Genomic DNA, 21623 nt, shown 5'->3' with positions numbered 1-21623 from the left:
CAAAATTCAAGCACTACCATTGCTTCTCATTAATTCTTCTTTCCAGACTAGTGCAAAAAAAATGTAGAGAGATGAAAATCAAACGCATCAAATTCAAGCCTGTGTTCCCAAGTGGCACTTCGATCATAGCTTCATGTCATATGACCGGTATAGTCTATGTGACAGCAAGATGACTCACTTCTTTCTGAATGTTTCTACGTATTATACCATGATTTCATTTGGCCATGAGTTAGTTGAAGTTTCTGACAAGGTAGAGCCTTAGATATATATATACTTCAATGAAGACATAAACGGACATAATCAATATAGTGATAATCAAGACAGTGGCAAATTTAATTCCATTTTGAATATTTTATTGATTCTCACAAATTTTACCAACTACATTCTAAAGCTTTTCCACTACTATCCTAGCTAACCATACTGTTTTATCTCTAAAGGAAAGAAGTTTTCGTCTGTCCAGCTCTTAGTCTGTCCTTACTATTGTAAGTCAGGACACAATTTACTTTTTCTTTTCTTTTCTTTTTTTGGAGACAGAGTATCACTCTGTTGCCCAGGCTGGAGTACAGTGGAGTGATCTCAGCTCACTGCAGCCTTGATCACCCAGGCTCAAGTGATCCTCCTACCTCAGCTTCCTGAGTGGCTGAGACTACAGGCTCATGCCACCACATCAGCTAATTTTTGTATTTTTTTTTGTAGGGACGGGTTTTTTTCATGTTGCCCAGGCTGGTCTCAAACTTGAGGCCTCAAGCAATTTGCCTACCCCGGCCTCCCAAAGTGCTGGGATTACAGGCATACGCCACTGTACTCAGCCACAATTTACTTCTGAGCCCTAAAAATTAATCCCTGGGTAAATCTTACTCTCTCTAAATAAGCCCCTGTAATATATAGTTTGATATCTTCTTTCTCATTTCGTAAAATATAACTATTTGTTTAAATATCTGATTCTAGCCCATAGACTTAGTTTTATTAAAAATAGGTCATATCAACCAGCACATTTAAAGTAAAACACATACTCATAAGATAATGAAGCAAGGACCTGACAAGTTACACAACAGGGCAGGTTATACCCACTTTATCTGGGTGCACCACCAGGACAGCCTTCCTGTACACCTTCTTCACCTGCTCTGGTGTTACCAGGTCTGCCATGCCAACTGGTTTCCACTTGGTCTCCCCAGCCCACAGCACAGTATGCATCGTGGAGAGAAGGGCTCTGATATTTCTTTCTTTACCTTCAATCCATTCCAGAATCTGTAAACACGAAAGGAATTAAGAAATTCAAATGCTTAATTACTACTTCAGAAGGTTTCCACTAGGACTCTAGAAACCCCTTCTGTTCCAGCAACATCAAGACACTTAGGACAACCTGTATAACCCAGGCTGTTTCCTCCACCTGAAATGCTTCTCCTCCTTAACCTCCTACCTTGTCTTCCTGGTTAACTCTATCATCCTTCAAAAGCCTGCTGAGGAATTTCACACTGTTAGACTTTGCAAGTTTGATTTCCTTTCTCTCCCATCCCTACCCTCAGAGTTACACTCAACATAAACTCCATGAGGGTAGATACTGCACTAAATAAGTAACCGTTAAAAAAGGGCCAAACTTCTCTGGGCTACTCTACCTTAAACATGTTTTTACCATAATATGTGCCACACTTTATTGTAACTGTGTGTTTGTCTTTCCCTTCCATTAGGCAGAACTGTTTGAGGAAAAGTATTATTTCTTATATATCACTGTATCTCAGAACCAAATAATAAACCTGGTGCAGAAGAGCTCAAAAAGGCCTCTTACATTAATTGATCCATTTAGTCATTTATTTGAACTATGAACATTCACAGTTTGAACAAATGAGGTGATTAAGTCAGAGGGATCATAAAACTGTATCAGCATTGAGTACCTAACAGGAGTTCGGCTAAGTGAGTGTTGCTGGATGAATGGTTCAGTCACGTTAATGACAGCTACTCTCCCAAACAATTACATACCCTGTACCAATTAAATAATCAAACATGGCTTAAGTGAAATAAACAGCTTTCTTTTATAGGATACTGTTTGCCTAATGAACAAAGGTTTTTGAGATGAAGCACAAAGTTTTTGGAAGAAATATTAAGCTTCTGTGACATTGGGTGGAGTGAAAAACATGCAAATGAAAGATCCTACATTGTACTAAAAAATGTATCAAAAAATCTAAGTTATATTAGATGTATATTATATACATCTGCAACAAATCTGTCAGGAAATTATACAGAACAGTGGTATATGTTTTCAGAATGTGTTAAGATTGACTTGCCGTTCCAGTACTGGTTTTGCAGATGCCTTAATACAAAGACAGATTACATCCTCCTCTTTCAGTTTGTTATAGTGTCAGCATATTTAGTATTTTGTCACATAGGAACTCAACCTCTCCATCTGTGAAGAACATTCCAATTCTCTTGATCTTTACAAACTCTTCCAGACTTCATACCACTCATCAACATAACCACCCTCTATTTCCCAGCTAATCTGCATCCACCTGTCCATACAACATCTTCATCTGTGAAGTTATGTGATTTTTCTTCAGCTGTGAAACAAAGGGGTTAGATTTGCTGATTTGCAAACTTAAAAAAAAATGCTGAAACATACTAAAACAGTATGTTGATTTGAGGAAAAAAGTGTGTTGATTTGATTTAAGGAAAATCCTCAAATCTAATTTTACCTAGACCTCCAGAATCAAAAAGAGATAAAAGTAGAACTGCTTGGGTTAAAAGTAGAGGGAGACAATGGGGAAGACGGGAGCCACACTTCCTTCAGCCTTTCTCTCCTCTACCTTCCAAACCTCCAGGTCTAATGTTGCAGGAATTGGTAAGTCTCAGATACGTAAATATTTCTCTATCAGTAGAGAAAAGATCCTGGGGGCTTCAGTCAATCTGGTTTAATAAAAAAGCTCTCAAGGCAGAAACAGAAAACATAAATAATGCATTCTTCTTACCAGCAAATTCTAATGACTCATCTTTAGAATGTGAATGCCATCTGAATAACAAAATCACCTCTTAAAAAGTGCCAACTGCTCATCTGAACAGGCAAACAAAAGAAATCTATATTGCCATACCATGGAATAACATTTATTTTATTAAAGAAATTAAACAGTGTGTGCAACCTCCTCAAAGCTACTTTGCTATTAAAGGGAACAGCTGTACTCAAATCACAACTGCAAAGACCAAATAGAGTGGCCACCAGAAATCTAATACCACGCCTTCTATAGGTGATATGGTCCGAATATATGTGTCCCCCCAAAATTCCTATACTGAAATTCTAATTCCTGAGGTGATGATATTAGGAGGTTAGGGCTTCCTATTGGGAGGTGATTAGTTCATGAGACACATTTCTTATAAATGGGATTAGTGCCCTTATGAAAGAGGCCTGAGCAAGACCTCTTTCTTCTGCCTATGAGGACACAGAGAAAAGACCACCATCCATGAACAAGGAAGATGGCCCTCACCAGACACCAAAATGGCTGGCACCTTGATCTTAGACTTCCAGCCTTCATAACTATGAGAAAGAAAAATCCTGTTGTTTATAAGCCACCCCATTTATCGTATTTTGTTATAGCAGCCTGAATGGACTAAGACAATAGGTTAGTCCCGCGCTGATAGCTCCATACACATGACTTTATCACATGACTTTGTCATACAGGATAATCAAGCTGTGTCAGGGGCCTCACTCACCTTTAATTTCTCAGGATCCATTTCCTTAGCCATTTCCTCCTTTCTCATCTCAGCTATTGTCCGAGGCCCCTTTTTGTCTTTGTGAGCATTGAAACCTTGACCAGAGAGTAGGTCTTCAAAATCAGCTGCTTTTTGTTTCCCTTCTGCAATATAATGTTTGAAAATCATTATAATTTTCATTCTTAAACATAACGCTGTATCATTATCTCACAGCATCTGGGGTCTTCAAGGTGTTTTTAATATGCATTCAGTCCCTTAACCCTCATGCTTGCTTACCCTGTGAGTGGGGTAAGAGACTCTTGCATCCATTTTACAGATGATGAAAATGAATCTGTCCAGAATCATATAACATATATGTGGCAAGGTTAAAACTGGAGGTTGATTCATGAAGCCAAATCAAATTCCATCTCCACTGTACCTTCTCTTTAAATAAGGAGACTCATTATCCCTCCAGATTATAACTAACTCATATCAGTGTTGGCACTGGGATCTGGGTTTTGGTAGTTGAAATCCACGCATGCTACCACTTTCCTGCCCCTATTCTGTTGATATTTTAGTCAGTCACTTTGCTCTTTCTCTCCAAGTCTGTTGTAGCCTCATAATCTTTCTCAATTTGATTGGACAGGCAGCCAAGCATGGTGGCTAGGAACAAAGAATTTGGACCCCAACTCCCCAGGTTTGAATTCTAACTCTGCCACTTAATAGTGATGTGAGGCCAGGCGCAGTGGCTCAAGCCTGTAATCCCAGCACTTTGGGAGGCCAAGACGGGCGGATCACGAGGTCAAGAGATCGAGACCATCCTGGCTAACACGTTGAAACCCGTCTCTACTAAAAATGTAAAAAAATTAGCCGGGCGTGGCGGCGAACGCTTGTAGTCCCAGCTACTTGGGAGGCTGAGGCAGGAGAATGGCGTGAACCCGGGAGGCGGAGCTTGCAGTGAGCCGAGATCGCGCCACTGCACTCCAGCCTGGGCGACTGAGCGAGACTCCGTCTCAAAAAAAAAAAAAAAAAAAAAAAAATAGTGATGTGACTCAGGCAAGTTACTTACTATCTCTATTCCTCAATTTCCTCATCCATAAAATGAGGATGGTGTTAGGAATATTACTTACCTTATGGAGTTGTTGTGAAAATGAATTAGTTAACATTTAAAATGCTTAGAACAGTGTCTGGCTATCTAAATGCGTGTTAAAACAAAATAGAACCAAAACATCAGTCCATACAGTCAATTCAAATCAACCAAAATCAGTTGGTTGAGTTGAAAACCATCTGCTATCTCTATACTGTAAGACATACACACACCTGCACTTGCACACACTGAAATGTAAGTGCTCTGAAACTAGGGATTTTGTTTCTTGTTTACTGCTGCATCCTCAATGTTTTCTACACTGAAGATGCTCCATAAGTATTTGCTGATTCAAATCACTCACCCCACATCTATCTACTCAAAAATGGAGGGGAATTGACATGACTCTGTGGAACTGTCCAGGAAATATCCCTGGTAGTCAAGAACAAACATGATGTTACATACCTCCAACAACTGAATTCCTAACGTGTTGGTGTTGTGAGAAGCACTTGTGTTCTAGCCAGTAGAATTTAGCAATAAAGGGCAGGGGTTCTGGAGCCAAACTGCCAGGGTTCAAATCCTGACTCTGTCACTTATAAGCTGTATCAACTTAGGAAATTACTTCATCGATCTGTGTCACAGGTTCCCCACCTATGATATGTGGTTGGTTTTGAAGATTATAAGAAATAATATGGGAGTCCCCCGACTTATTCACAGGGGGTATGTTCCAAGGCCCACAGTGGACACCTAAAACCACAGATAGTACCGGACCCTATATACACAGTATTTTCTTTGATCTGATAACCGAGATGGCTACTAAGTGACTAATGGGTGGGTGGAGAACACAACATAGATGTGCTGGACAGAGGGATGCTTCACATCCTAGACAAGATGGAGTAAGATGGTGTGAGGTTTCATCACACTACTCATAAAAGTGCACAATTTAAAATGAATGAATTGCTTACTCCTGGAATTTTTCATTTAATATTTTCAGACTGCAGTTGACCTCAGGTAACTGAAACTGCAAAGGATAAAACCACAAATAAAGGGGGATGACTGTACATGAAAAATGCTTAGGATAGCACCTGCCATACAGTAAGGACTCAATAAATGTTAGCTATAGCTACTAGGAAGAGCAGAAGAATTGCCTTTCCATGTTCCATAGAGAGAAAGTCCTGTTCCCTCACCATGTTCCTATGTACTTCATTGCAGAGTCTGACAAAATCAACTGAAATATAAAATGTACCAAAATAGGCTTTTAATACACTCAAATCTAACCATCCCTCCTATGCAAAAATATTACTTTTCACTCATTGTCAAGATCCTATCCAAGGTATCCTCCAGCCTCAGGTGTTGGCACCATTATAGGTACCCCACTGATCTCAGGAATCCACCAAACAGAGCATAAGAAAGACCAAGTGTTCCAAGACACATACAGTCCTCTAATTGGGACCAAAGAGCAAGTATAACCAATGTGCTTGAAAAATTCCCCAACTTTTTCTTCTGCCTCCTCTTCCAAAGGAATAACAGCTTTAAGATCCATCCACCTCTCCACTCACATCCCTTCAACATTCATTTAGTGCCTACCCTATGCCAAGCATTATGCTAGGTGCTAATGATACCATGGTAACTAAGACACAGTCCCTGCCCTCCATGTGGTTTCAGTGTGGAGAGAAATGGACAAGTGAGCCCACAGTCACAAAATGGTATAAAAGTTAGAAGCATAGTCAACCCAGGAGGCTCCAGGTACAGCACTGGGGTTAGGGATCATGTTGTGTCTCTACAACTATAAGATTTCCTCAGAAACTACTGAATTGAAACTACCCAGAAACTACTGTCACCATCAGACATACACATTCAGGCAGTGTGACAACACAGACAGGCTGCCCTATAGCTAGGCCCCATACCATCATCCTTACCCAAATTACTTGATCCTTTCCCACGTTCGTTCTGGCCCCCCGGCATGGCCGAGAAGCTCACATTGTAGTTGGGTCGGTTCTGGGGAGAGGAGTGGGGCATGCTGGGCTGAGGCTTAGGCTGTGGCTGCTGCCAGTTGTAGGCACCTCCCTGCTGCCACCCGCCACCCATAGGCTGGGGAGATGCCTTCTGTGGTGAGCTGAGAGGTGGGAATCCTCCACCCAATCCAGTTGGTGTGGTGGGTTTGCTGGCAAATGAAGAACTACCTAAAGAAAAAGAGATAAAGAAGGTAAAACTATATTGAGTGGCCTCTAACTCTTGTGTCTTCAGATATTGTTTGCAGTGGCTTTAGTAGCCATTCCCTTGACTTAAGTAATCTTCCTAATATAGATAAAGGAATTGCAGGCATACATATTATTTCCTTAATCCCCACGACACTTTTAGGTATGTTTTAATGGCCTCATTTTTCCTTCAGATGAACAAACTGCAGGTCAGAGCAGTTAAGTGATTTTCTCAGAGGCACACAGCAAGTGGCTAAGCTGACACTTGATTCTGGATCTTTGCCTCCAAGTCAAAAGAACCCTGGCTCTTCCCACTGTGCCATCCTTCCCCACCCTTCCATCTTCTAAGCAGATTCTACTTTTTCACTAGAATGAAATGTTTTTAAAAACTACTAAATGACAAGAATGGGGAATAAAACAGAGTAAGTCCACTCATTAAGGTGCTACTTAAACTTCAATTATTAGGATTAATCACTTTTTGTTATAAAGCATGGTTAGTGCCCAAGAGTAAATAAAGATGTTTTGAAATTTCACAAGTAGGTTTTAATTTCATACTACTTGCATTTCATTCAAGGAAAGCAAAAACAGTCAACATTCTGATAACTTTAAACAGGACAAAGGATCTTATTCAAGCTTTAAAAATGATGTTATTTTGTGCCAGGAATTTAAGTAGAATCGTGATTGCATAATCTCCAAACTTTTAAGCACTCACTGCATAAAAGCTGGGTTATGTCCAAAATATGAAAACCAGCTGTGACTTGCATTTAAAGAGGTAAAATGAGAAACTGAAATGTGATGATCCCTAAAGACCCTTTCATGTAATAGTCTAAAGGAACAACAATAAAATAACTAATATTTATATAGCTCTTTAGAGTTAACAAAATGTGTTTATGTACATTACTGCTCAGATCTACACAACACTCTCAGGAGGTAAGTAGTATCACTGGCCCCACTTTAAAGATAAGGAAATTGGCCGGGCGCGGTGGCTCAAGCCTGTAATCCCAGCACTTTGGGAGGCCGAGACGGGCGGATCACGAGGTCAGGAGATCGAGACCATCCTGGCTAACACGGTGAAACCCCGTCTCTACTAAAAAATACAAAAAAAAAATTAGCCGGGCGAGGTGGCGGGCGCCTGTAGTCCCAGCTACTCGGGAGGCTGAGGCAGGAGAATGGCGTGAACCCGGGAGGCGGAGCTTGCAGTGAGCTGAGATCCGGCCACTGCACTCCAGCCTGGGCGGCAGAGCCAGACTCCGTCTCAAAAAAAAAAAAAAAAAAAAAAAAAAAAAAAATAAAGATAAGGAAATTAAGGCTCAGAGAGGTTTCCTGATATGCTCATGATCACACGGCTAATTAATGGAGCTGGGATCAGACTATGTACATCCTACCTCCAATGTCATGTTCATTTACTGCACTCAGTAATCCTTAATTGCTCTCCTAATTGCTGAGCCTTTCACTATAACTCATCCCTTACTATCTCTTCTTTCTATAGATACTTTCCCTATTCTGATCCTGGGACTCCACTTTCCTTCCCTACTGGAAATGTATCATGATCACTGGACTTACCGTCAATCTGAGTTTGAGTCTCAGCTCTATCATTCATTCTTGCATTTGTTCTTCATTCATTCATACATATATACACTAATTCACCCCTATTTGGTGAGCATTACCAAGTGTCATGTACTATGCTGGGCACTAAGAATATAGCTGAAAACAGGACACAGAGAATCTTTCTATATCTCTCTTCTAAAGCTGGGTAAAAAAATCGCACCCCTTTGAGCCTCAGTTTCTTCATCTGTTTAATCAAAACTATGTCTATATCACAGGTATACTGTAAAGACACAACTATATGAAAGTATTCCACAATTAAGCAAACAAAGAGATGTTATATATTATAAAATAATGTAAGCTCATATGCTAATAAGCCCATGCCTAGTACATCTTTAGGGCTCAATAAACACTTGGTGATAGGAAAATGTAATGACAGGGCTTGTCTTCAAAGTTGGCATTGCCCTACTCATTCCATAACTAGGAGTATGAAGTCCCTCTTCCTATGTCCCAGAGCCTTCCTGCCAAGAGCACCGGAACATACACTTAAGATTTGGTATTCATTCTATACTGGGGTTTCATTTTATATTTAAGGAAGCTTACTTTGTTCTGAACATATATGTTTTTTATTTTAAAATTTGGTAAATATGGAAAAGCCTAAAGAACTAAGAAAACCTTGCCATATGCCTACCATACTGTCAGTTATTCATTCATTTAGGAAACACTATTGAGCATCCTCTAGATGCCAGGCTGCAGATACGTGGTGAAAAAGCAGATGCTGACCCCGCACTCATGGGGCTCATCAACATTGCAGGACTCTCTGATGTCTACCCTTCTAGAATATTTTCTCCCTATGCTCAGCAAGTCTAATTGTTAATGCAATTGAAGCAGATAACTGACAAAACAAAGTGGTAGCTAAATCCAGAGACCACTGCAATCCTCATTAAAAGCTACAGCAGTGGTTCTCAACCTTGATTGTGCATTAGAATTACCTGGGGAGCTTTTTAAAAAATGCTCCATCTTGTGTAGCCCCTAGAGTAGTGGATATTTTACATTCAATTAAAGTTTCTTCCTCCCACCGTAGTGTAAGTTTCAAAGAACAGGAATGTCATCTGCCTTGATTCTTTATTACATCCTGAATGCCTACCACGTAGTAAGTACTCAAAAATACTTGTGAAATGAGGGAATTAATGTTCAAGGGTAGAAAATCATTGACTGGATGAACTGAACTGATACCCCTTCCCACACTCAGCTACATCAACCTCTAAACCTTTTATGAGTGCAAGCTCCAGAGCTAGACTTCTTGGTGTTGAAAGCTTGTGATTTGTGCATGTTACTTAATCTGTTGTGTCCCTGTTTCCTCGTCTGTAAAATGAGGATTATAACAGTCACTACTTCAAAAGATTATGAAGATTAAATGAAATAATATATGTGAAGCACTTCAAGTAGTGTCTGGCACATAGTAAGGCCCCAATAACTATTAACTGTTATTTTTATCGTTTTCATTATTTGACATTATATTATATATTTGTTAACTTATGATTTGATTCCCCTTCTGTAATGTAAGTTTTATTAAGGCAGGAGTTTTGTCTTTTTTTTTGCTATTTTTTTTTACCAAAACAGTCCTAGCACCTAGAAGGCACTTTCATAAATATTTGTTGGATGAATAAATGCATTAAAAATCAATAATAAATGAGATTTTATTAAAGTAAAATTTCATCTGATGTAGTAATATTACTTTAAAATTTGAAATTTTCTGTAAGATACAAAGAAAGGTGGAGAAGAAAATATCTGCATAAAAGAATTTTGAGAGTTCTTAGAAGGGAAAAACACCTAAATAGTACAGAATGGAAGATAAAGATGCTGACACAAGTTACAGACAACAATGGTAGCCAGGCTCACATTCCCTCCATCTGGCTCTAAATGCCTCAGGAGGGCTTCCTGAGATCAGGGACTATCAATATGGCCAAGATAAACCTTTGTGTCAGGGCTACCCCATCCTTATTTAACAAATCTGCACTGCCCCAGAGGAGGAAGGAAAAAGGAGGAAGAAAATGTTTCAGAACACAGTACTCCAATGAACCCCTCCTTGAAAACAGGTTCCTTGATGAAATCAGTTTGAGAACTCTGGACACTGTGACCCTCTTAGTGGTAATCAAAATCCGCTGAAACCAGTGTTTCCCAATCTCACTTGCTCTCAAAACACTTACCCTGTGACATCTATTAACATATGGTGAAAATATTCTAGAAATACAATACTTGAGTCTATTTTCTGTATAGAATTTTACAAATTGACCAGAGAGCACCACAGTTAATGGAGAGAAGGGGAATGGTGTGAAGATCTCACAGGTAACACCACAACATCACAGTAAGTGTTCTGCAAGGTTGGCATCATGTGGCACAAATCCATCTGACCAGCCCTATCTCATACCATTTCCCTACACATTACTTTTGCGCAGCCAAACTCTGCTGCCATGAGCCCCTGAAAGCTCTAACTTTATTCATACTACACATCCAGAATTAGGCACTGGAGAAATGAATCAATAAAGATGATTTTGAATCCCATATCTGATTCTCACTTTCTTTTTTTAAAAAGCCTATCTCAGGTTTCAGAGGATAGATTAAGAATACACGCTATTTGAGGTTCCAGGTGACAATACCAGCTTGCTATAACACCAAAGACTGAGATTTGAGGCTTTGTAGCCATAAATAAATGTTATTTGTAGCTCGATCTTCTGAGTTTGTACCTAGCGTCCCAAGGTCGGCAAAAGGATCCAGAGTCTGGGGTTTGTTTTGATGCGTGGGAGTACCATGCGAGGATCCGGTTGGGCTGGTGGCAGCTGACTTGCTTCCCATTCCAAAGCCTCCTGAAAAGGAAATAAGGTCACTGAAAATGAGTTAGTTGTTTGAGGCTGAATTCTGAAATTCAGAATTCCAGAGTTACTGTTCATTTGTCTCCTAGGCAAATTAGGACAGGGTTTGAAAATGTCTAAGAAGTTGCTAGACCCTGTTTCCCTGACCTGGGTGAATGGTGACCTTGAACAAGGACAGAACACAGAAAAGACAAATGCTGTTTCCAAACCACAAGTGTGAACTATTATATCCACTGTTTGTTTTATTTCCAGGTCCTCATGTCACCTGACTTCACTCTTTCCTGTAGGATTTGAAGTTAGGTCTGGATCTGGATTCCAGCTTTGCCAATTCCTGAGTGACCTTGGGAATCTTGCTTAACATTTTTGAGCTTCACCATTTTACCATTAGTTTTAAAAAAGAGAAATAATATGAAACCAACAGCACAGGCAACAAAAGAAAAACAAATGGGATAACTATCAAGCTAAAAACTTCTGTGCAGGGAAAGTAACAATCAACAGAATAAGAAGGCAACAGGGTAAAAAGACTTATTTTTCACCATATACAAAAATCAGCTCAAATTCCATTAAACATTTAAATACAAGACCCAAAACTATGAAATTACCAGACGAAAACATAAAGATGAAAACCAGAAGAAAACCAACAGATGTATAAAACCAACAGATGTATAAAAAATACTAACATCACCAATCATCATATAAATGCACATCAAAACCAAAATGACATATCACCTCACTCCTGTAAGAATTGCTCTTATACAAAAACAAAAAACTTGTTGGCAAGGATGTAGAGAAAAAAGAACACAGTTAGTGGGAATGTAAATTAGTACAGCCATTATGGGAAACAATTTGGAGGTTCCTTAAAATATTAAAAATAGAACTACCATATGACTTATCAATCCTGCTACTGGGTATATATCCGAAGGAAATCAAATCAGTATGTCAAAGAGATATCTGCACTCCCATGCTTATTGTAGCACTATTCACAACAGCCAAGATATGGAATCAACCTAAGTACCCGTTAATGGATGAATGGATAAATAAAATGTGGTATACACACAATAGAAAACTATTGAGCCACAAAAAGGAGAAATTCCTGTCATTTGAGACGACATGGATAAACCTAGACAGCATTATGTTACATGAAATAAGCCAGGCACAGAAAGACAAATACTGTATGTTCTCATTCATATACGGACGCTAAAAAAGTTGGTCTCATAGAAATAAAGAGTAGAATGGTGGTTAGCAGGTGCTGGGGTGGTTGGACGTAGGGCAGGGATGAGAAGGCATTGGTTAAAGGATATATTATTATAGCTAGATAGAAGGAATAAGTCAAGAGATCCATTGTACAGCATAGTGACTCCAGTTAATGATAATCTACCACATTCCTGAAAAATTCAAAGAGAATGGATATTAAATGTTCTCACCACAAAAATGATAACCACATAAGGGTAATGCTTTTGTTAATTAGCTACATTAAACCACATCACAGTGTATGTGTACTTCAAAACATCATATTGTATACGTCAAATATATACAATTTTATCTGTCAATGTGAAGAAAAATCTTTTTTTGAGACAGGGTTCTCACTCTGTCACCCAGGCTGGAGTGCAGTGGTGTGATCTCGGCTCACTGCAGCCTCAACCGCCTGGGCTCAAGTAATTCTCCCATCTTAGCCTCCCAAGTAGCTGGGACTACAGGCACACACCACCACACCTGACTATTTTTGTATTTTTGTAGAGATGGGGTTTTGCCATGTTGCCCAGACTGGTCATGAACTCCTGGCCTTAAGGGATCCTCCCATCTCAGCCTCCCAAAGTGCTGGGATTATGCCCCAGCCAAAAACTTTTTAAAAATTAAAAACAGAAGCAAATCCTGTCACATGCTACAATACAGATGAACCTTGAGGATATTATACTAAGTGAAATAAGCCAGCCACAAAAGTCAAATGCTGTATGATTCTACTTATAGGAGGTATCTAAAGTAGTCAAACTCATGTAGAAGGGTGGTTGCCAGGGGCTGGCGGAGGCAGAGATAGGGAGTTATTTAGTGAGTGTAGAGTTTCAGTTATGCGAGAGGGTCAGTGGTGAGGTGGGTTCGTTCTGGGGATCTGTTGCACAACAAAGTGCATGTAGCTGATAATACTGCATTGTACACTTGGAAATTATTGGCAGAGTAAATGTTATGTTGTGGGGAGGGGGTTGCTACGATTAAAAAAAAAAAAAGGGAAGCAGCAACTGCTTCAGAAAGTTGTTGTGATAAGCCCATTGTGTATATGTTTATATGTGCACGCGTGCACTTAACTTGTTCAATGTCAGAAGCAGTCACGTGAGACAGCTCCATAAATGCCATAGTGGTCATGAGGAGGAGACCTTATTGATCACAGAAAAATCCTGCCCTGAAATAAGTACTTTGTAAAGAAAGTAGAATATTCATGTTTGTCAGCATCTACACTATACCAGAAATTCTTATACAAGTTTTTTTCATTTAAACTTACACGACTGTGTGGGACCAAAATTATTATCCCCATTGTTCAGATAAGAAAACTGAAGCTCAGACTTGCCAAAAAATCCAAGAGTTTCTAAGTGATAGAGTTTGATATATATTTATATCTGTCTGATTCTATTGTCAAGACAGACATCCAGCAAATGAAACTTAGAAAAGTTAAATGGTGTATGATAAGTAGCACTATCACGTCATCAAGTGCACTGGGAAAAGCTCTTCCAGAATAAGAATCTTTAGGAAAAAGTGACACAAATTACACAGGTAGGCCACAATACTCTCTGAGTACTCACTTCATCTTGGGTAAGGATTATGCTTTTGCAATTATATAAATGTGTACAGAAAATAACCTGCTGACCTTTACCTGGTTTAGCATGCCAGTCCCAACCTCCAGAAACATCTGGCTGAATATTCACAGCAGGCGTACTAGAAGCTACAAATGGGGAGAAGAAAAAGAATGAGAACAACAGAGCTCAGAACCCACTTTTCTGAGTTCACATAGGATAATGCCGATCCATCCCTGAAGCCTGCATGGCCCCAGCAAGATCCCAAGAAATCCACTTGTGCTTCCGAGTTCTTGCCACACTCTGCAACACTCGATATGTTCTACCTTCACCTATGGTTGTTCACATGAGGCTTGACGGAAACTACATATTATTTGTCTCTGCTCCTTCTTTGTCTCACTTTGGTTTTACCTCCATATCCAAACACCTTGAGTTATAGCTGAGCATGTGTCTGTCTCCATTTGATTGTGAGTCCCTCGAAGGCAAGAAAGAACTATCTTATGTGTGTGTGTCCCACCTGTAAACTTAACACAGAGTCAGTGTGCAATAAGAGCAGAGGGGGAAAACACCTTAAACTCAGTTTACCTTTGCTAAGCACTAACAAGTATAGAGGCATAATCCACTTAAAACTGACATTTTGTTTTTTCCTCTGCTGTGACATGAATTGAGAATCATGAGTCATGCAGAACATGTATTGGGCACTGGCCATACACCATCACTATGCTGGTTGTCAGGGATGTGTCTATGGTACTCAAAATAAACTCATTACAGCTTCAAAATAAATCATTCTGACCCCCCTCAAAGTTCCAAACATATAATTTAAAAGAAATATTTGGCTAAAATGAATCAGGTGTAATAGAGGAATACATGTGCGTAGTAAGTTTTTTATACATCTATAAAATCTATATAGGAAACAGGATGCCATGATGAAGAATTTCTTTCTGAGGCACCTCTAGGTTTTTCCCACACAAATTAAGGATTAAAATGCAAATACTAAACTGACATTGCAACTGGGATTTAAAACACACACACACACACACACACACACCATCACCACCAGAAGGCATCAAGATTAGCATTCCAAATCTTTGATGTCCTTGTTTTGTTTACTTAGTACCAACCAAGACATCTAGTACCTTCCCATCATTAAGTTAAAAAGGATATGCCATTATCAGCAATAATAATTCTTTCTTTTATATTTCTCCCTTCTCTTTTTACACAATAACCCATTCCACTGAGGTGGAAGTTAGACGGTTTTGCTAATACGTTCTATCTGATTTCCTTTAAGCTCTGATCTTAGTCTTACATCCAATTCAGATGTAGAAGTAGGTATCAGAACTTATTGCTAATCAAACCCACAAACCCTTATGACTACCTACCACATGCAAGGCACCACACCAGGGGACAGAGAATAAAAGACGCATTATCTATCCTCAAGAAACTTAAGGTCTGTTAGAGAGACAGGAATATATTTTTTAAAAAAGGTAATTACCTAATATTTTAGTCTCTATTTTGCCTTTTATTATGATTATTTATTTGTTCTTCCAACACCATGTCCCAAGTGATTATTCTCTTCAGAATAGGAAAAAATTCAATAAATATTTGTTGAGCCCAAAGGTAGTATTTTTTTTTTTTAATTTTCACAAGAGATTTGCAATGCCTTGTAGAAACCCGAGGGAAGTACCCTGAGGATTTGGAGGTGGGCAATCTGACCTCCCAAAGCAGACATCTGAGTGTCACCTATATTCTATCTTATATGAAGATGGTGAATTGATTCAGTAACAGTGAAATGATCATTGCTTTCCCAACAAGGAGAGGAGAAAATTCTTTCCACTCGCTAGCACAATACAGGCCAAAATGAGAAATGTAACCACAAAACAAAGGAGTGCTAACTGGCCTAAACTGGGTGATAAACATCATGTTCTAATGAGCTCATCAGAAACAGAAAACTAGATCCAAAACTGCCAAGCTGCCAAGTGTGAACACCCACGTTCACGGGACACAAAGGGTAGTACTCTTATTAAAACAATAATTTCAAAGTATTAAAATCAGGAAAATGTATAGCCTTATAGACACTATCACTGTGCATCAAAGAAACTTGGATGAGAAAAGATGAGTTAATTTATTTTATATTTAATATTGGAAAGATAGCACCTACCATGTGCCAGTACTTCTTTTTTCTTTTTACTTTTTTTTTTTTTTGAGATGGAGTCTTACTCTGTCGCCCAGGCTGGAGTGCAGTGGCGTGATCTTGGCTCATTGCAAGCTCCGCCTCCCGGGTTCATGCCATTCTCCTGCCGCAGCCTCCCGAGTAGCTGGGACTACAGGCGCCCGCCACCACACCCGGCTAATTTTTTGTATTTTTAGTAGAGACAGGGTTTCACCGTGTTAGCCAGGATGGTTTCTATCTCCTGACCTCGTGATTTGCCCGCCTTGGCCTCCCAAAGTGCTGGGATTACAGGCGTGAGCCGCGGCGCCCGGCCGCCAGTACTTCTTTTAGGCACTACGGATGTATTAGGGAACAAAACAAAATTCCCTGCCTTTGTGGAATTCATGTTCTAACGGAGACAGATAGATGACCAAAAAAAAAAAAAAAAGTCACACATAAGTTAATTACTGTGTATACTGGAAGTTACTAGGTAAAACAGAAAGGGGAATGTAGAGTAGGGTCGGGAGATGAGTTGTGATTTGAAATGGAAGAATCAGAATAGACTCCATTGAGAAGGGGACATTTGAGCAAAGACTCGAAGGAAGTGAAGGACTTAGCCACGCAGATGCCTGGGGAAGAGTATGAGGCAGAGGAAACAGCCAGTGCAACAGCAAAGAGGCCAGTAGAGCTAGAATGCAGAGAGCAAAGTGGGGGAGAATAGGAAATGAGGTCACAGGCACTGGGATGCTAGAGCATGCAGAGCCTACACAGGCCATTTCAAGGACTTTGGTTTTCATGCTGAGTGAAATGGGGAGGCATTTTGAGCAGAGCAATGACATGACAACATTTTAAATGAGTGAGCAAAACCAACTCTACTCTACATTCCTGCATCTTTTCTCCTACAGGTAGTCAACATCCAATCAGGAGACTCTCTCAAGTGAGCATGACTCATAGGTGAGAGGGGAATTCCTTGTATATCATCCTGTGGACACACTTCAAATAGTTTGAGATTCAAGACTAGTTGGAAATGAACCCTAAAAGTTGCTCCTGGACTCTTTTTTAGTCAAGTTCAGTTTCACCAGTGTTGCAAAAGTCATCTTCCTTTTGTATTGGCATGGTTTCCCGAAGTCAACTGATAACTGGACTGCATTCTCCAAGCAAGCTCAGGAGGCCTTCAACGACACATCACTTTCTAGGTTGTGGCCAATAATGTTCACTAGACTTCAACATCAGGAATGAGCTACAGCTCTCTGGCTCAAAGCTATTTATCCCTCACTGCAAAGCTCCGGTTTCAATCAATGTTACCTAAGTGACCCACATTTATAAATGGATGTGATTATTTTTCTTTCTATACAACCTAAGTCTCTAACATAGAAATATAATTTGGGCCACATATGTAATTTTATATTTCCTAGCAGTCACGTTTTAAAAAGTAAAAAGACACTATTGAAATTATTTTTAACAATATAGTTTAACCCAGTATGTTCAAAATATTATGTTAATAAATGATCAATATAAAAATATTGATGAGATGTTTCACATGCCTTTTTTGTACTAAGTTTTGAAATCTGGTATATATTTTATACTTGGAGTGCATCTCAAATCAGATCACCCACATTTCGAGTCATCAACAGCCACACGTAACTAGTGGCTATCATATCCCAAACTTTGTTCTTTGGAATACCAATTTTGTGGACTACTAACATATTTTATTGATTTAGGACATATTTTTCCACATTTCAAAGATTTCTCTAACCAAGAAGTATCTTCCAGTCATTTCACAGTGGCAGTGTTTTCTTTCTTATTGGTACATAAAATAATTACATGTCCTACAATCAAGGGTCATTTATGATTCTACCCATGTAGCTCTAATGCAAAAAAAGGATACCATAGTCAAACAGGAAAGCAGAGCTAAACAAACTTAAGCAGGTTTCTGTCCTGTAAGACAGCCCAGAGCTTTTGATATGTTAAGGTGAGTTGTTAATTTCAAAAACAGAGATGTGTGAGGAAGCTTTTACCAAAAAAAGCACCCACAGGGTGCTTTTATATATGAGCATTTACTGACATCTTGCAGAAAACTATGTTCCACTGAATACAATATAAAATATTTCCTTACCATGTACTGTGGGTGAAGGACTTCTCGTGGGCTGGAGGAACGGGTCACTGGAAGCGCTGGATGTGTTCAGAAAAGAACCCAGCAAATCCTGACCTGATGGTTTGGAAGGTGCTCCAAATGGGTCAAAGGTGGCACCTAGAAAACAATGGGAAAATATATTTATTTGTCCCATGAGTTCATTCACTAAATGTTAAAGAATTGTCACTTCATGCAGGGCTAACAGTGGACTCCAAGAATTTCCTATCTTTGTGGACAAAGGAGTAGTCTGGACTTATCTGCTGGATGAACCACAGTTGATACCATTGCTGCTACACAAGGCTAATCTGCTGCCCAGCAGATGTTAGGAGAGCATTATGCCAATGAAGTCTTAGCTGAAAACGTATTAAGCCATATATCCTACCTCGGTTTTAAGAGCAGGATTTATTTGTTAACTAGCCTCATCCCTTCTTACCATACTTAGTACATTTAAAATATCAATTTATGTTAAACTAGGGGCACTCTCCAACAGCTAAAACTGCCCAACACCACAAGACAAGAGCTCAAAATTTAGTCTTTGCAACACTGCTAATATGTAAGTATTATCCCCATTTTACAACTGAGAAGATTTTCTAATAATGTTACACAGATAGTTAAGTGTTAGTCCTGGGATTCAAATCCAGGTCTTTAACTCTAGATTTGGTGTTCTTTCTACTTCCTCTTGGGGGGATAGAATATTTGCATTCTAGACCTGGGTATGCCACTAATCCAGTGGGTATCCTCGGACAGGTCAATCAATACATCTAGCCTCGGTTTCATTGTCTATAACATGAGGCACAGAATTAACTGATGTCTAAGGCCCCTTCTGGCACTGGAATGCCACTAGCTGCCTGAAACTATGATGAATGAAATCGTGAGAGTCACACCAGGTACACAGTCTTAAAATGCAATCATCGAGTACTGTGCTATCTTGGATCTTGGAAACTGTTTTCCTGACAGAGCTTTTTTTCACTTTGGCAAGTTAAAACTGTAGGGAAGGAAGTGAAGTACAGAGGAAATAGCCTTGGCATAGGATTCAGGGCACCTGAGTTCACATCCTGGCTCCACCAATAACTAACATCGGAGCTTGAGCCTCAGAACTCTGTAATTCTGAGACCCACACTCATGAAGGATGCCTCCAGTTGAACCATCACAAGTCAAGACCAGCCCACAGCCTTCTGGGAAGGACATGCTTGGGGAAAAAATGTTCCTATAGGATACTATAGGCCTGAAGAGTTGAGACATTTCTCTTTACCCTTCCTAATGTGAAGTCATCTTGGTTATTGGTGACAGGACCAAGGGGTAGCTGATTTGAGTTGGTTCTTCAGGAGCTGTACTTATCAATTATTAGTCATATAAACCTATGCTACTGATTTAATTCTATGCTTCCATTTCCTCAACTATAAAATGAGGATAAAAATAGCACTTGCTTATTGGGTTTCTATGAGAATTAAATCATGTTTAGTATTAAATTCCATGTATGGCAAATAGTAAATACCTCATAAATATTACCTATTTTTATCAACAATAATTCATCAATCAATATGTTTAAGCAGACATAACTAATGCAGCTCAGGGGTTGAAGTGCTAAACAAAGAAAATTAGAAGTAAGAGTGTGAAGCTCAAACGTCCACTCTTACACTACCTTAGTGTGCTACCCAAATGGACAATATTTCTATTTTCTCTTATGCTCTCTATTTAAATAAAGATACAGACATCTAAAGGACTTTCAGTGAAATCAAAAAAGTCTAGCTTGTTAGGAAAGTTCATTTCCACCTCTTTGGCCAAAGGTTAGAATTCAAATCTGAGAGGCACAGTGCAAAACATAGAAAAAATTACCTTCTCCCACTCTTAGGGTTGGAGACGCGGAGGTGGAGGTGGCAGAGCGGCGTGGTGTTGACTGGGTAGACGCAGGTCCACTAGGATGAAACACATCTTCCACTCCTGACTGTCCGGCCTGGGTGGGACCAGCTGCACCTCCACCCCCAAACAGGTCACTCAGTAGTTCAGAATTGGTGGGAGGAGCCGCTGGTGGAGAGAAGCTGTTACTCACTGCAGACCCTTCCAGGCCCAAAAGGTCCACATCCTCAGGGGGTGGAGGGGCTGCTGGCTCCTGCTGCTTTTTGCTGGGCTTCTTGACTCCATGAGGCTTGTCACCATTGGCATTGCCATGTGGACTGGAAAGTGTCAGAAGTTCATCGTCTGACTGCTCACTTTCCTGGTTCACTAGGGCAGCGTGGTCCTCCTCACAGAATGACTTCTCTGATTTCTGATCTGAGGAAGGCCAGTATACCGTAAGAGGTTAGTTGTTGACCACAGCATTGTTGATTTTTGTTATATGTATATAATTCCAGAAAGACAGAGGATTCAGCCCTGAGCAAACAGTGCTTTCAGACCCCAACTAGTGGAACACTTGATGTATTTCATGTTATATTCAAATACCACTTGTTGAGCATCTGAGAGGAAGTAGAGTGTAAGGATAAGCAGCAGGAACTCTGGAGCCAGCCTAGGACTGAATCTCAGTTCCACTACTCACTGGCTCTATGACACTGGGCAATTTACTTTACTTCTCTGTGCCTTGATTTCCTCCTCAGCAAAGTGGGGATAACAAATTGTACCTAACAGCCGGGCATGGTGGCTCACACCTATAATCCCAGCACTTTAGGAGGTTGAGATAGGATCACTTGAGGTAAGGAGTTTGAAACCAGCTTGGCCAACATGGTGAAATCCCATCTCTACTAATAATACAAAAATTAGCTGTACATCATGGCATGTGCCTGTAATCCCAGCTACTCGGGAGGCTGAGGCATGAGAATCGCTTGAACCCGGGAGGCAGAGGTTGCAATGAGCCAAGATCATGCCATTGTACTCCAGGCTGGGCTATAGAGTGAAACTGTGTCTAAATAAACAGTACCTAACTCACAGGCTACTGTAAGAAATACATGAGGTAATATTATAAATCACTCCAATCAACAGTAAGTAGTACCTAAGTGTTGATTTTTTTTTCAGGCACTACGTTAGGTGCTTTAGTGGGGGAGGTGGTGGCAGGGATACAAACCATTATCTGCTAGTCCTTTGTTGACACTTCTTACTGTCTTTACTTCTCATGCGTCCTGTAGCCAAAAGCAAATCCTTTTTCCAACAGTCTGGAGCAGAAGTGAACCACACATTTAAAAAGTGAAAAG

At 39.9% G+C, this 21623-nt stretch overlaps 1 protein-coding gene across 10 annotated transcripts in view; it reads right to left on the bottom strand.

The window, feature by feature from the left end:
- The window catches only part of DNAJC6 (DnaJ heat shock protein family (Hsp40) member C6), a 162360-nt gene that overhangs the window by 2783 nt on the left and 137954 nt on the right, over positions 1 to 21623 (bottom strand). For 9 of the 10 annotated variants that reach the window (XM_033225174.1, XM_033225177.1, XM_033225181.1 and 6 more), the window contains 7 exons: positions 20278 to 20712; positions 18424 to 18558; positions 14239 to 14307; positions 11250 to 11369; positions 6679 to 6942; positions 3697 to 3839; positions 1072 to 1248 (listed from right to left, as the gene is read on the bottom strand). In XM_033225174.1, the coding sequence (XP_033081065.1) occupies positions 1072 to 1248; positions 3697 to 3839; positions 6679 to 6942; positions 11250 to 11369; positions 14239 to 14307; positions 18424 to 18558; positions 20278 to 20712 (1343 nt within the window). The remainder of the gene's footprint in view (positions 1 to 1071; positions 1249 to 3696; positions 3840 to 6678; positions 6943 to 11249; positions 11370 to 14238; positions 14308 to 18423; positions 18559 to 20277; positions 20713 to 21623) is intronic. The other variant, XM_033225173.1, reaches the window with a different exon arrangement.

Source organism: Trachypithecus francoisi, unplaced genomic scaffold (genome assembly GCF_009764315.1).
Source record: "Trachypithecus francoisi isolate TF-2019V2 unplaced genomic scaffold, Tfra_2.0 Lachesis_group12, whole genome shotgun sequence".
Lineage (NCBI taxonomy): Eukaryota > Metazoa > Chordata > Mammalia > Primates > Cercopithecidae > Trachypithecus > Trachypithecus francoisi.
The sequence above is the reverse complement of the archived record's forward strand: the minus strand, read 5'-3'. Positions and strand labels throughout refer to the sequence as shown.